Source organism: Lampetra planeri, chromosome 13 (genome assembly GCF_965212315.1).
Source record: "Lampetra planeri chromosome 13, kcLamPlan1.2.h2, whole genome shotgun sequence".
Lineage (NCBI taxonomy): Eukaryota > Metazoa > Chordata > Hyperoartia > Petromyzontiformes > Petromyzontidae > Lampetra > Lampetra planeri.
In genome coordinates, this window is record NC_136119.1 from 2,568,938 (window position 1) to 2,583,019 (window position 14,082).

The 14,082-nt window shown below is 46.3% G+C and overlaps 1 protein-coding gene across 1 annotated transcript in view; it reads right to left on the bottom strand.

Moving 5' to 3' along the window:
* The window catches only part of LOC144721909 (atrial natriuretic peptide receptor 1-like), a 51,894-nt gene that overhangs the window by 13,270 nt on the left and 24,542 nt on the right, over positions 1-14,082 (bottom strand). The window contains exons 13-17 of the mRNA XM_078599856.1: positions 13,403-13,562; positions 6,593-6,748; positions 6,041-6,209; positions 5,417-5,563; positions 2,823-2,946 (exon numbers count right to left, since the gene is read on the bottom strand). Coding sequence (XP_078455982.1) covers positions 2,823-2,946; positions 5,417-5,563; positions 6,041-6,209; positions 6,593-6,748; positions 13,403-13,562 — 756 coding nt within the window. The remainder of the gene's footprint in view (positions 1-2,822; positions 2,947-5,416; positions 5,564-6,040; positions 6,210-6,592; positions 6,749-13,402; positions 13,563-14,082) is intronic.

Below are 14,082 nucleotides of genomic sequence, written 5' to 3' on the forward strand. Positions count from 1 at the left end.
GTTTCAACAAACAGATTCTGATAATTGTCACTGGTGTTGTCCGTGAGCTGGGGAATCGAGCTCTGGTCGCCGGTTTTCGTAACGTTATAACATTATAACATGCATTTTGACACGCGCATTCAACACGCACTGACACCCATGGGCTCACGTTTTAACGCACGTGCTGCAATTGAATTCTGGTGAGCAGAATACACTTTTACTTTTTCTTAACAAAATGTTTTTGTCATTCTTGTTGACGGACGCTACAAAACTGGGCACTGGTGTTTGTCAGCTGTGTGCTACGTTTCAGAGAGAATGGTTTCAGGGTTTTGTAGTTTCTGTGAAAAACGTGAAGTGTCCTCAGATGGACGGATGGACGAGCGTAATGTTTATCCAAGCACATGTGTGATGCAGTGATGACACTATCGCCGAGGCACGGGCAGGGAGACAAAACAATGAAAGCCTCTGATGTTACCGAAGCCATCCTCACAAGTTGCCGATGGGATCTCGCGCACTCTGAACGACAATGCTGTTTTTTTTTCAAATCTATATTAAGCTTCCCCAATTTTTTGTTAGTTTATGGAGTATTTCATATTCATGTACTCTGGTGTGAAAATAATCACTGTGGTTTCATTTTAGAGTAAAAGGTGACGATACAAAAGCGTATTTGAAACACGATGTGTTTATAAGGGTCACGAGTTGAAAATATTTAACCAATAACATTATCTTAAAATTATATTCGCACAGCGCTAAAATGCAGAAGCATCTCTAGGGCAAACCCACGTGCATATAAATGGAAATAAAATAGCCTGGCCTTCGTCATAAAACTGTATTTCTTGGAAAATTCTATTCTATTCTTGCCTATGACAATATATTCAGGAGCTAAGTGCCAATATCGAGGTCTGCTGGCCATGACGAGAGGGCTTCAGCAGGGAGAGTTTGTGGAGTTTTGCTGTTTCTCCTCCTCCTCTGCTGAAGGAGCGCAGACCACAGTGGGGTTACTGTGCGGTCCATAGTTTGTGTTGTATGGTCACGGTTGAACTACTCTGTCTTGTCTTTAATTTCCCACGAATGACGGAGATGTGCACATTGTCCTGTTCATGTTGTGATGCGGTTGATGGTTCCAATCAGTGGCAGTTGCATTTCCTAGCGAAGAACAGTCGAACAAAAAGTCCCAATCTTCCTTTCCTCTCTGTAACAGCTAATGACCCCTTGTTGCTATTATTATTATTATTTTACTAACCCCGTTGTATAAAGTATAAATTCGCTGACGCAGCGACTTTATTCATTATAAATGGGAATATGCAACCATAAAAAACCATAAAATATCATTAAATGCAACAACATAAAAAACATAAACCAAAATAAAAAAAAACAGTTATTATCAGTTTGTAAAATTAACATCTGATTGCAATTTTTTTTCGTAGAATATTGACAAATGTGGCCTCGGTAAACCCAGATTAACATGGGAAGGCTACAGAAAAACGACAGCGGCCGTAGAGTATGCGGAGAGTTAATGAACTTCAAAGGTTACAACAAAAACCTTCTCATTCTCTGATGCTGCAATATTGAGGCAATCAGTGGATGAACCTTTGTTGGATAATACATTATGATAATTTACTGTTCTTTGTCAATCCAATGCCAGATAAAGCCATGGTCATGTCAGTCATGGGGGTTGTTTAACCAAACGTGACCACACCGTGGCCAGGAATCAAACCTCCAGCCACCGGCTTCATAGTGCAGTGCACTAACCAGAGTGCCAACAATATACCCCCACGTCTTCATTATTAATGACAAACGTTCTCATCCTAGGACAGACGCCTTTCCGGTCAGCAATAACAAACATACAACATACACGATCGTGAACTGAACAGGCAGTCCACTCATCTCTGAGCTTCAGTTCTATGAAGGTCAGCTTTTGTTTGGGCCCACTCACTGGCTCACTGGGTCTCTGACTCACCAGGAGGGGTGTGGCCACCAAACCCCGGCTACAAAGACATCCAGTGAGCGTCAGCCAAGCGCCAGGGTCCCGTCAGGCTCCGTGGGAGTGGGAGTGGTCTACCACAGGTTCGTGTGATGTCTCCTCACGCCCGTGTCGATCAACGCAACATGCGTGGCACCAAGCACCGTGTCACTGGACTACGCAAAGTGCGTAAAATTAGAAAACTCTTGTGTGACATTCGATTTACGAATTTGTTTGATTTTAGAATGACAAGATCAGAGGCAATTTAAATACATCATTGAACTTCTGTTCTGTATCTGCGTGTACAAAATAAAGAGTCCTTCCGAACGAATACTAGCCACAGCATTTGTTTCATCAAGAAAACTCTGGACCGGTTTTATCTTTTTGGGTCTCATCAGTGAAGTGATGTTTGATGATTAAATACTGTGCGGTTGCCCCAGGGGTTATTGATCAGACCACTCCCCCTTCTCCACGTGGCACAAAAAGCTATTGGTATCTGAAATTTGCAAAGAATGATGTGTAGCTAGAGGTCGGGGTGAGTGGTTGTCGTGTGCGAGTGAGACATGGCGAGTGACTGTGGTGTGGTGGATGGATGTGGTGAGCGGACTGTGTTGAGTGGATGGTTGCGGTGAGTGGCACACGGTGAGTGGTGAGTAGCCCGTGGTGAGTGAATGGATGTGGTGAGTGGATGAATGTGGTGAGCGGACTGTTGAGAGGATGGTTGCCGTGAATGGCGCACGGTGAGTAAATGCAGAGTGTGGATGCGGCGAGTGGACACTTGTGGTGAGTGACCTGTGCTAAGTTTATGGTTGCGGCGATTGTCCCGCGGTGAGCGAACTGAAGAAGCGCGCGATGGGATCTCGCATCGCGCGGTGAGCACCTGCATGGGCGTGCTCTGGGCCGACATGGCCGTGAAGCCCACGATGTCGCTGAGGTAGATGGTGACGTTGTCGAACGCCTCGGCCGGCACCGTCTCCCCGCGCTTGAGCTGCTCGGCCACCGAGCTGTGGCCACACACGAGGAGTGCCCCAGGCCGGTTCACCGATCGCCGATTCCCAACGAGCCCCGCGCATCGATCCCGCGTGACTTGATCACTGGGACGCTTCACGAATCCCAAGCAACCTCAGAAATATACCCGCCGACTATTTATTGTGTCCTAATTCTCACTAGGAAGTGGTTAGTGTGCCTTGCCTGCTCTAGATTGGTTATCACACGCTACGGGAGGGCAACTTATTCGGTTCGCTGATGATGGGGATCATAATAATAATTTAAACTTGTAACGCATCGCACAGGATTCGCTCGCTCTCGAAGACAGAGAATAACTCAGAGGCCCAAAGAGAAACCGCAGCGAAGCTGGGAAAGGCAGTTACATGGTGAGCTGACGCCAATACCATTTACATACGTTTGGTTTTTGGCCAATAATTACATTAAATATGAATGACGTGCAAACACTCATTAATTAGCTGATAATACCTTAATATATAGAGGACCACAGGGCTTGGGTTGGAATTTGGCGTAAGCTCACCATGTATGTATGAATGTATGTTGAACTTTTTTCACACTGTACGTAGTCAACTGTGCTAATTGGAGGTGCGGGGAAAATAAGTTTTAAAGAAATTAGTTTTCAATCTCCTCTTCTTGATTTAATCAACAACACTTTCTGGACACATTCTATTCTGAAATACCACGTTTTTTATCCTGTATGCGAGGAAACCAGAGAAAATACACATATACTAAGGGGTGACATTGAATATATCCATCTCCTGGTCAACTCACAGCCCCATAGTTGCCTGCAACACCTGGCAAATCCCGGTGGTTACCCAACACTGCTTAGCTTCCGATATATTTGACGAGAGGGAACGCGTTCTAGGTGATTTGGTCGAAAGGCGTTATCTGGACATGGTACCTGCTAAAATGGCTTCTCTATTGCCTGCGGAAGAGGTAGATGATAAACGGGATGCACCGTTTTCAAAAGGAACAGATCGGCATTCTAATTGAGAAGAGACAGATAGGAGAGATGTAATCTTGATTTGAAGCTTTCGTGGCTGCAGTAATCCATACTGCAGGAGAGATGTAAAAGAGCACTCGATTCACAACAAAAGCTAAATACACTCATTCCTCGTCATCGCGAGCCTGCGTGCTCATGACTAACGCACAGCAGGATGCAACGGGGAGGCTAAGGACGTACTCGTGACGTCAGTGTGCGGGTCGCCAAGCGGAGAAGTGATGTATTATTTATAGACGCAGCGCAGATACCGCACGTAACACCCCGGTAATTTTCTACTCGCGAGCTCTTGATGATGATGATAATAATAATAAATTGACAAACGTGTTGCCGGCTCTCAGCCACCTGACTATCAGCCTAATCAGTGCAATAGCCCACTGGAAAATGGTCTCATTTCCTCCCGTAAATTAATATTTTTTGCTCTTCGGTCCATGAAGGTTTAACTAGCCTTTGCCATCCGCGATCTGTGCAGTGGTCAAGCCATACAATTCTACACAAGGTTGACCAGATTTTTTAAAATATATATTTGTTCAAATGAAATTGTGTGGGGTAAATCGCTCGGTTAAAATGATTCTGAGTCACTGATTTAAATTAACCCCGTGTTTGGGACAAAAGAAGAGAACTCATTCTCCGCGTTTCACAGCGTGTCTCGTATTGCTGTGCGCAGTCTCCCCCTGTGAATGGGATGTAGTGGGTTCAAACAAATCAATTTCCAGCCTTTTTCAATCCACCGCTGGGCGAAGGCCTCCGCACACCTTGCTGGTCGTGTGGCTGCCTCATGAAAGGGAGCCTGCACACTTTTACCCAAGAATCCCTTCGGAAAACCAGCGGTGACACCACGGGATCAACGTGGAAAGGAGACATGATTCCAAGAAAACAAAGCAGGGCAGAACATTAGCATAACCTCACCTAAGCCATTGTAATAAAAAAAAACATTTCATACTAAAAAAATAACCACCAAAAAATCAACCACGGCATGGGACGACCTTCATCCAACAGTGGCTTAACAAAAAACTTGAATACGATAATTATTGTATGAATTATCATTTCATTATCATAATAGTATTACGTTCAGACATAAAACACAGGGAGCTGTACAGAGGGAATGGAGCAGGAGTGGTGAGCCCCCCCAGACCGGGGGGGGGGGGGGGAAGGCGTATAACTCATGAAGATGCGCTTCTGCAGCGGTCTGGATTGCTCTTCCTTCCGATATTAGGAAGCCACTGAAGCTATGCACTCTTAAATCTAGATTTACAACTCATGTCTTCAGAACCTCTTTTTGTGTTTAGTTTGATGTCCTTCCCCCGCACCTCCGTTTCGCGCGGTTGGTTACTTACGGTGCGAAACAATTTCAACAACATACATACAAGAGCGGGGACGTGGATTCAAACTGAACTGGCAGGCTGGCCAGGGGCTGTTCCTGGGTCGCCAGGCCAGCTTGGCAGTGGCCGTGGGGAAACCAGACTCACTGGGGCAGGATCTGGTAGAGCAGAGCCTCGGCCTTGCCCTTCTCCTCCAGGTAGGCCTGTGTTCGCTCCTCCACCAGCTCCTCCAGGTTGTTGGCGTACTGCTCCATCCGTGACAGCAGATTGTCCAGGATGGTGCCACTGCTCTCCCTGTGATTACATTGTCAGAGACACCCTGCTATTGTTTATTTTTGTCAACATTGCAAATGTTACCGTCATGAAATTTAGGTCGATGCCAATGCAACATTTTTGGTTTGAAAATGTCCAATATTTTGGTGTGATAACTCGCATCGTCATCAACATCACCACAACTTGTAATTACAATAACAACTACATTATCAGCAGAAATACATATGTAATCTCTTAGCAATATACCCAATGCTTTCTCAAGTCCTGCCAAAATATACAAGATTTCTGGTGAACATCTACTGTGCCTATTCGAGAAGATGTGGATCTGGTGGACATTACTCGTTGAACATCTACAAGAGGACCTGGGTTTGGTGGGCATCCCCTGATGAACCTGAGATCTCTGTGACGTCATACACCATGACTTCCCATGGGACTGAGATCTCGTGAACATCACGTGCTGATCCTCTGCAAGAGAATTTTTACGTGAAGACATATCACCTGCTGAACTTCTGCAAGAGGATCTTGATCTGGTGAAAGTCGGGCCTCTCCGTCGACTCCTCGGCCCAGCAGCGCTGCATGAGGTGGCCCAGCTCCTCGGAGTGTCCCCCGGGGTCCACCGTGGGCCGCAGGTAGGGCCACTCGCCCTGCTTCACCCGCTGAACAATCTCTGCTCACGCAGCAACGCAGATGCGACCCGGTGATAGATGAATGCAGTGAACGAGCTCATCCTTCAGGTGTACTTTCATGCCACGTGTAGTGGCGAAGGCCCACTTGCCAGAGGTAACAGAGCTACAGAGCTAAGTGTTATGGGTTAATAGGCTAGAGTTATTGGCACCCGACTTTCTGCTCATTGTTGCAAACATCGCTCCTCTACCTTGCTGCTGCTGTTGATCACCACAATACAACTACGACGACTGCAAAGCCAGAGATCCGATTTTAACCATACAGACCATGGCCATGGTGGCTACTGGTCAGATACCTACTACGCCAGTGTACCGGCAGACCCAGGAAAACAATCAGCAGGACATTAAATCCCTGGAACTCACACACCTTTGGCCGTGAGGTGGTTGGCCTCCAGGTAGAAAGGTCCGCTGCGCAGGGCGATCTCCTGCAGGATGATGGCGAAGCTGTAGACGTCTCCCTTCTGCGTTCCGCGCGGAGCCACTTCCTCCATGCGCAACAGCTCCGGCGCCGTCCACAGGCGCTCTGGGGGGGACACGGGCAATGCACGCAGACGCGCAGCCAAAAGAACAAGTCAGCTTTTCATTTTTAAATCACTTGGGGACTCAATTCAAAAGTCTGGGGAAATAACTCATCTTGTTGGAATCAAAAGCGGCCTGTTTTTATTTGTATGGTTGAGAGCGTGAATACTCCCACCTCTTCCAGTGACATCTGGCCAGTGCGGAAGAGTAGGCCAAGTACCGTCTAGAGGGGGATCTCTCATGTAGGCCCTTCTGCCAGCAGTTACTGACGTGAACAAGCAAAAACAATGGGTTTAGTTTCATAGAAACTGCTGGTATCATGCTATATGCCTTATGGTTTGTTTTTTTTATCATCACAGTGTGTTCCAAATTAGAGCTGTCTCTAATTCAGAGGGTTTCCAACCTATGGTCCGCAGACCCCTGGTGAGCCACGAGGCTACTACAGGGGGTTCGTGGAAAAAATAATAATCATTAAAAAAACATTCTCACCAAGGAAATGTACAATTTCAGACAACTACGAGCAGCATGTGGTGGTCGGCGAAATGTTTGGGGGTTTAAAATGGGTCCGCACACTCAGAAAAGGTTACGAACCGCTGCTCTAATTGAACCGAATGTGTCACGTGTAATTTCTCCCTTAAAATATTCACCTGCGTATGGAATTAATTTATTATGAAAAGAAGAACATGGAATTTTTATTAGATTATTATGAGCGTACGTTTTTGAAAGGTCGTATAATTGTTTTTATCCAACACATTTTGTACTTTCTGGTGGTGGAGGGTTATCATAAAAAATGACATTATACTTACAAGATGTAACGCAAAAGTAACAATTAACGAATCATAACATCCGTCGTGAAAGCCTACATAAAAAATTTGCCATCATATTTTATTAATAGGTGCTCGCTATCAGCCCTTGCCTCAACAGTTCGAATGGCTACACGGGGGAATTTATTATTTTTAATGTTCCATGGGTCTGTACCGACATGTGTAGATCTGCACCTGTGTGTGGATGCCCATTTGTGTGTACCTATGAGGTTATTAACAGGCGATTGTCATTACACACAGCATATATACGCCATTTATATCATGTGCGCTAAAGGTACTCGCATTGTGCTCACATTGTATGATGGGGGTGGTTTCAGTTTTTTTGCGTCAATATACTAAATGCCTCTGTTGATATGTAAACTCTTACTTTAACATAGCCACTTTCGTGACCAGTTACATGCTAATTCCTCACATTAACATCATGCTAATCTTCCAGTTACATGCTAATTTCTGACTTTAACATCCTGCTAATTCTCTCACATTAACACAGCTTATTCAATGCTAAATTATTCTGTTGATATGTAAACTCCTTTGTCAAGGCGCTCTTCTCCTCCCACCCAGCTTAAAAGACGCTGCCAAGCTTAGCAGTGTTCATTGGAGCGCTGTCTTTCAGACAGCTCTGTCTTCACCTGAGGATGGCTGCTTGTGTTGTGGCCGAAATGTCGTGAGACTTTTATTTTATTATGTTTTATTATTTTATTATTTCCCTTCTACGTGACTTTACCGAAAGAACCAAGAATATTGTGCTCACATGTTGCGACGGCCCTTATTCACGACGTACAGCATGTGCGCACTTCGCTTCTCTTGGCCTTGACGACGACAGCCCGCGGCTTCACAAAGCGATAAGTTAAAAGGCCTCTTGGGAATGTGTTTAGCTGGGGCTGCTGGATGCGTCAGTGTTGTCCTCCTGGCCGGATGTGTCTAATGGCAGAGCTTAGTATTTTTGAGCATACGTGCACACACACACACACACTCCCTCTCTTTCTCTCCTGCTCTCTCTCTCTCTCTCGCTCTATTTCTTTCTCTATCGCTCTCATTCTCATGCTCCCCTCGTTCTCTCTCTCTCTCTGTGTCACTTGGTCTCGCTCACTCTCTCCTTGCTCTCTCATTCTCGCTCTCTTTTTTTACGATCAGTGGAAACAAGAAGATGCTCGGTGTATTCGGCACTTTGCTTCGTTCATCATTTCGTAATTTTTTTTTATTTAAATGTTTTAACTTTGCTTTATGTAAACCCCCACCTCTCGCTCACTCTCTCGCTCACTCTCTCCGACGGCCTCCGACGGGTAGCTCATATCATTCTCGCTCTCTCTTGGTCTCTCTCCCTCTCTCGAGCTCTCCCACTTCCTCGCCTCTCTCGTTCTATCGGTAAAACATCGGTTCTGTGTTTGTCAACTTCAGTTTGATCATCACTTGGGCTTTTTGTTGTGTTTTTTTTATGGAATATATCACTCTCTCTATCTCACTCTTACGCTCAGCCCCCACCTCTCTGTTATTCGCGATGCTTCGTTTGAGCCGCACGCTCGCTCAAGTTGGGTCACAAAACTGGCAAGGGTGGTGCGCGTCGAGGCAGACAGTGAAGGAAGGATTATCCCAGTAGCAAAAGTAGCTACAAATGCTACGGGCCTCGCACTTTCAAGGGCCCCGCGCTAAATGCTTTCAAGGTATCAATTCCGGGTCAGTGATTCTGCACTTGCTCTATTACTATAGTACTATACTGCCTTCAACTTTTAGGAACGACTGGGTGTTTAAGGTTAGCGAATTGTCGTATTATCTGGCTGTATAGCAAATGAAAAAAAATACAATTACTTTACTATGCAAGTTAAAAATGTATGTGTTTTAATATGTACGTTTTTTTTATTTAGGGCCCCTTTATAACATATGCTACAGGCCCCACACTAGCTTAATTCGGCACTGGATGCAGCGCAAATTCAAATAAACATGGGCGTCGCTGCCCTCCCTGGAAAAGCGGCGTGGAATGGGAAATGAAGCCACGGGCAGCTGCATCAACATTATGAATATCGCATTTTAGAAAATGCTTTTTTTTATTCGCACTCAATTTTATTTTGAAAATAATTGTGCCAAGCATTGGTGCTAGTGCTACCATTGGCCGCAGTGTGAAAAGAGTAACTGATGGGAGGCCTGCTTCAACAACACAGCGACAGCGAATTGTGACGATTTATCGAATCGCTTAGGGGAGGCAGGAAAAAGAGATCCTCTCTGAGGAATTGGCCAAATATCCCGAGGAGGATCCTCTTGAAAAAGAGTCTTGCGATGCAATAAAGTTTTGTTAGGCAAATAAATGAAGGTCTTCGTATGAAGCAGACTCCACAGCATGCGGTTCTGAGAGATAAAAACAACACACGTCTCGTATTTTTCAGAGATTATTGGACGCTTGAACTCAATCAGCGGCCATGATAGGAAATTAACAATTGCAAATTCAATTTGTTGCGTGTGAATGTGTAATGTGGGGAGCGGTGTTGTAGCGGTCAGCACGCTGACTCACGGCCAACACCAGTGACGATTATCTGGACCGGTGCTGGGCCTCCCCAAGGTCGACTCAGCCTAAAATGAGTATCTAGTGCGATTTGTAGTAAACATCGCCACTCGGGAGACAAAGGCGGTCGGGCGTGGTGCTGGCCACGCACCCCCTCGTGTGCCGTGTCGGCCCTCATAGGTGCTCGCTAACAGCACTTGCCCCAACAGTATATCCAGGCTATATGGGGGATATTTGTATTTTGTGTGAATGTGCACTTTTAATGTGCATATAGCCTGGCACAAGTGCCGTAGTGACGTCACCGTCACTTAGTGGCGAATGGTGGTTGTTTTGTGAATGTGCGACTTGTTAAAGGCTATATGGGCATCTTTTGTCTTTGTGTAGATGTTTGTATGTGTAGCTGTGGTATTGGTGTGTACAGAGGGTGTGATGTGTGTGTATGTTGGTGAATGCAATAAAAACACATTGAAGGTACATTTTAAATATTTTCACACGGCGCGTGTCTTAATAAAGAATGACATTCCCCACTCCCTGCCAGGTCAGGTAGAGAGAGCGAGAGAGAAAACTTGCAATGGAATATGATTTGAAAAATGTAACACACCACGCAAAGATCCCCCGCATAGCCTAATAGACTGTTGGGGCAAGTGATGAGCAAGCACCAATGATGGCTGGCACAAGCATACGAGGGGGTGGATGGCCAGCACTACACGCGACCGCCTTTGTCTCCCGAGTGGTGATGTTGACTACACACCGCACCAGGTACTCATTTGAGGCCGAGTCGACCCATGGGAGAGGCCCAGGACTGGTTTAGGTATTTGTCATTGGTGCTGGCCGTGAGCGAGAATCAAACTCTGGTTGAGGGGTTTATAACGCAGCGCGCTAACCACTGTACTACCGCTCCCCACGCAGCACAAAAGACAAACACACACACACAGATCAAACCACGTAAAATGTGGCCGTTGTATAACAATATTAATTCGAAATAAAATAAAAACATTCCTGTTATTTAAATGAGTAACAGTTGTTTTCAGAAAGAAAAAAAAACCGTCCGCATACCCCCCCCCCACTTCACACGTTTTTTTGTTGTTGAGCCACAGCTCTGTAATATTGATTCAAGCTGGAGTCTCAAAGGCGATGCTCCCCTCCTTCAAGATGCGATGCATTAGGGCTTCAGGGACGTATCACAAGAGTACCGTGTGCGTAACAAAAAATAATACACATTCTTCAACCTGTATAGCTTTCACGAAAATGGCTACTAGAACCAAATCTCAGAGTGTTGATGGTGAAGTTCGTGATATCTTCTTCCGTCAGCCGTTCACAGTGGCGGACAACCCTCCTCCTTCCCGGAGTTGCGCTTCTCCTGCACTCAGCCTCCCGGCCGCAGTGACTCTGGGATGCTACTGAAGCTCGGAGGCTGCAGGGACGTGTCCCTGAAGAGCGCTCTAAAGAAAGCGCTCTACACATGCTGCGTGAAGGCGCTGCATCTTGACGAACTGAGCAACCTACCAGACACAAAATGGAGAGATAACTTCTCTCCCCTGATTGGGGCTGCACCCAGCTGAAACAGATGTACAAGCCTCCCATAGCCAGCCACTCCGGTGACCTCCAGTGGAGGTTGGCACGCTGGATGGTGCCATCGGCCGTGTGGCTCAGCCGAATCTCCCCAGGGACACCAGTCTCTTGTGCGTTCTGCAGTGCTGGGGAAGATCTGACCCAGCGGTATTTGGGGTGTCCACGGCTCAAACCAATGTTCCAGATTTTAGGGTCCATTTTCAGGATACTGGAGGTACCTTTTTACAAGAGCACTTTCATATACAGTACAGAGTGCCTTACCTGGCTAATAATCGCCACGATCTAGCAAACTTCGACTGCGCCCAAGCAAAGATGGCACAGTTTACAAGACCAGGAAAAATATGATGCAAGGCGACACTGACGGCTGCTCTGCAGTGCCAATGTTCAGGGTCCTGCTCAAGGCACGGCTCCAACTGGAGCACGCGTACCACTCAAATGCTGGTGACGCGCGCGTGTTCTTTGAACGGTAAGGGGGTTGGTCAAGCCCTCTGCACCAGTGCGAACAGCATTCTGCATTTCGCTTTTTCACGAGCTTATTCGTCGAGTGTGGCGTGTGTAACGACGTGCTGTTTGTGTTGTGCGTGGCGCATGTAGCGCATGTGCCGCGGGTAGTGTTTTGTGACATGATGCTGTATTCGATGGGACTTGTATCGAAATCGGCTCCAGTGCTTTTTTTACTGTTGGCAGCAATACAAGTGGTTACAAAATCAAAGTCTAGCATGAAGTGATAGGCCACTCTGTGAAACGTCCGAATCGAAACTTTGTCTTACGACACGTGATGCTGATAGCACAATCACAATAACATTGTCAGGGTGTGGGGTTGGGAGGAGGGGAGAAAACAAATGTGTTTTTTTATATTGCTTAATAATATTTTATTGCACCTTCGTTTAAATACAAATTGAACAACGTGAACTTATAGGTAGGTATAAAATAAAATATATATTTTTTTCTACCCACGTGACTTTACCGAAATAACCAAAGAGTATGGATTCCTGCAGTCGCGAAAGCTTCAAATCAAGATTGAACTTATATAGGGTTAATTAAGAATGTCTGAGGCTCACAGAGCAAAACGAAGCATCACCAGCACCATTAAGGAACCGAGCTCATGCTTGCTGGGGACAATTCTCATGCTCGCACTGCCGCATAGTCTACAAAATGTGGATTGGAAACCCTGCCTTTTCCACTTGGTGTTCGCGATTTTGCAAAAACCTTCCTCCACTCAACGTCTCTTTTTTAATTTTAAAAGCTGATAAAATCAATACTCTTCTAACAAACCCGAAAACATTGAAATGTAAAAACTGTTAAACAACAAAAAAATTATCCAGCTAAGTACTTTAACGGAACGTAAACCTGTGGCGAATATTGCTGATATATGGTCAAAGTTAACCAGGTCTGCGTTCTTAAACAAGCATGACCATGACCCCTCTTCAAAACGAATCCCCAGGCTCAGTGAAGCTTTTGCTTGGGTTAAACTATATATATATTGGCCAAGATGAGTACACGATGAAGAGGACATCCGCAGGTTAGTGACATCATTCGAGCTGTTAAGAATATGAAGTGGTGCTTGGGCAGCACACGGCATGACTAGAAGGGACGGTGGCAGATGGTCAAGAATAATAATGGAGTGGCAGCCAGGGAGTGGAATGTGCCTGAGAGGACGTCTACCGTGGCAATGGGCGCACCGAATCAGCTCGTGTGCAGGTGCAGGTGCTGGTTGGTTTCACATGGTGCGTGGGGGTGTGGTGTGGGGGGCAAGGAGGAACCTCACTTTCGAAGTAGTTGGCCGAGCTGTCCGCCTTGCTGTGCGCTCGGACGCTGCTGAGGCCGTAGTCCGTGATCTTGAGCACGAACCTGCTGTCCACGACGCAGTTGGACGACTTGAGGTTCCCGTGGGAGCCGATGACGCTGCTGTGCAGGTACAGCATGCCCTGGGTCAGCGTGTGCGCAGGGAGGGGGGTACGGTGGAGCGTGTTATGCGCGTGCAGCGGGAATCGCGTTTTTCCTGCTTTAGTGTCGCAGCGTTCCTGTAAACTTTAGCTCCTAACCAGTCGTGTAGCTAGCGTGGGACGAGAAGGGGCGCCTTGTTCCCTCCCCCGTGGTGGCCACAGCTACGAGTTGGGGCCCTGCTGACAACCAGCATGAGATATGTTTTCAACAATAGTGTAAAAGGACAAAAACCTATGTAATGATGTGATTAGTCAAGAGGAGCCACGATGCATGATAGCCTGGGTGCGACCCCACCTGACCGATCGCCGCACCACCTGAGCTGATAATGTCGTGACTACGCCACTGCTTCAAAGGCGGCTCTGATGTCACATCTGACTGGAGCATACCCTTCGAAAAACCTCCAGAAGCACGTCCTTTGCTCTTATGTACTGTGTTTGTTTAAAAAAAAAACATTTTATCATTGAAATCTCTTGAGATGGAACACCTCGTTTGCAAGGGCGT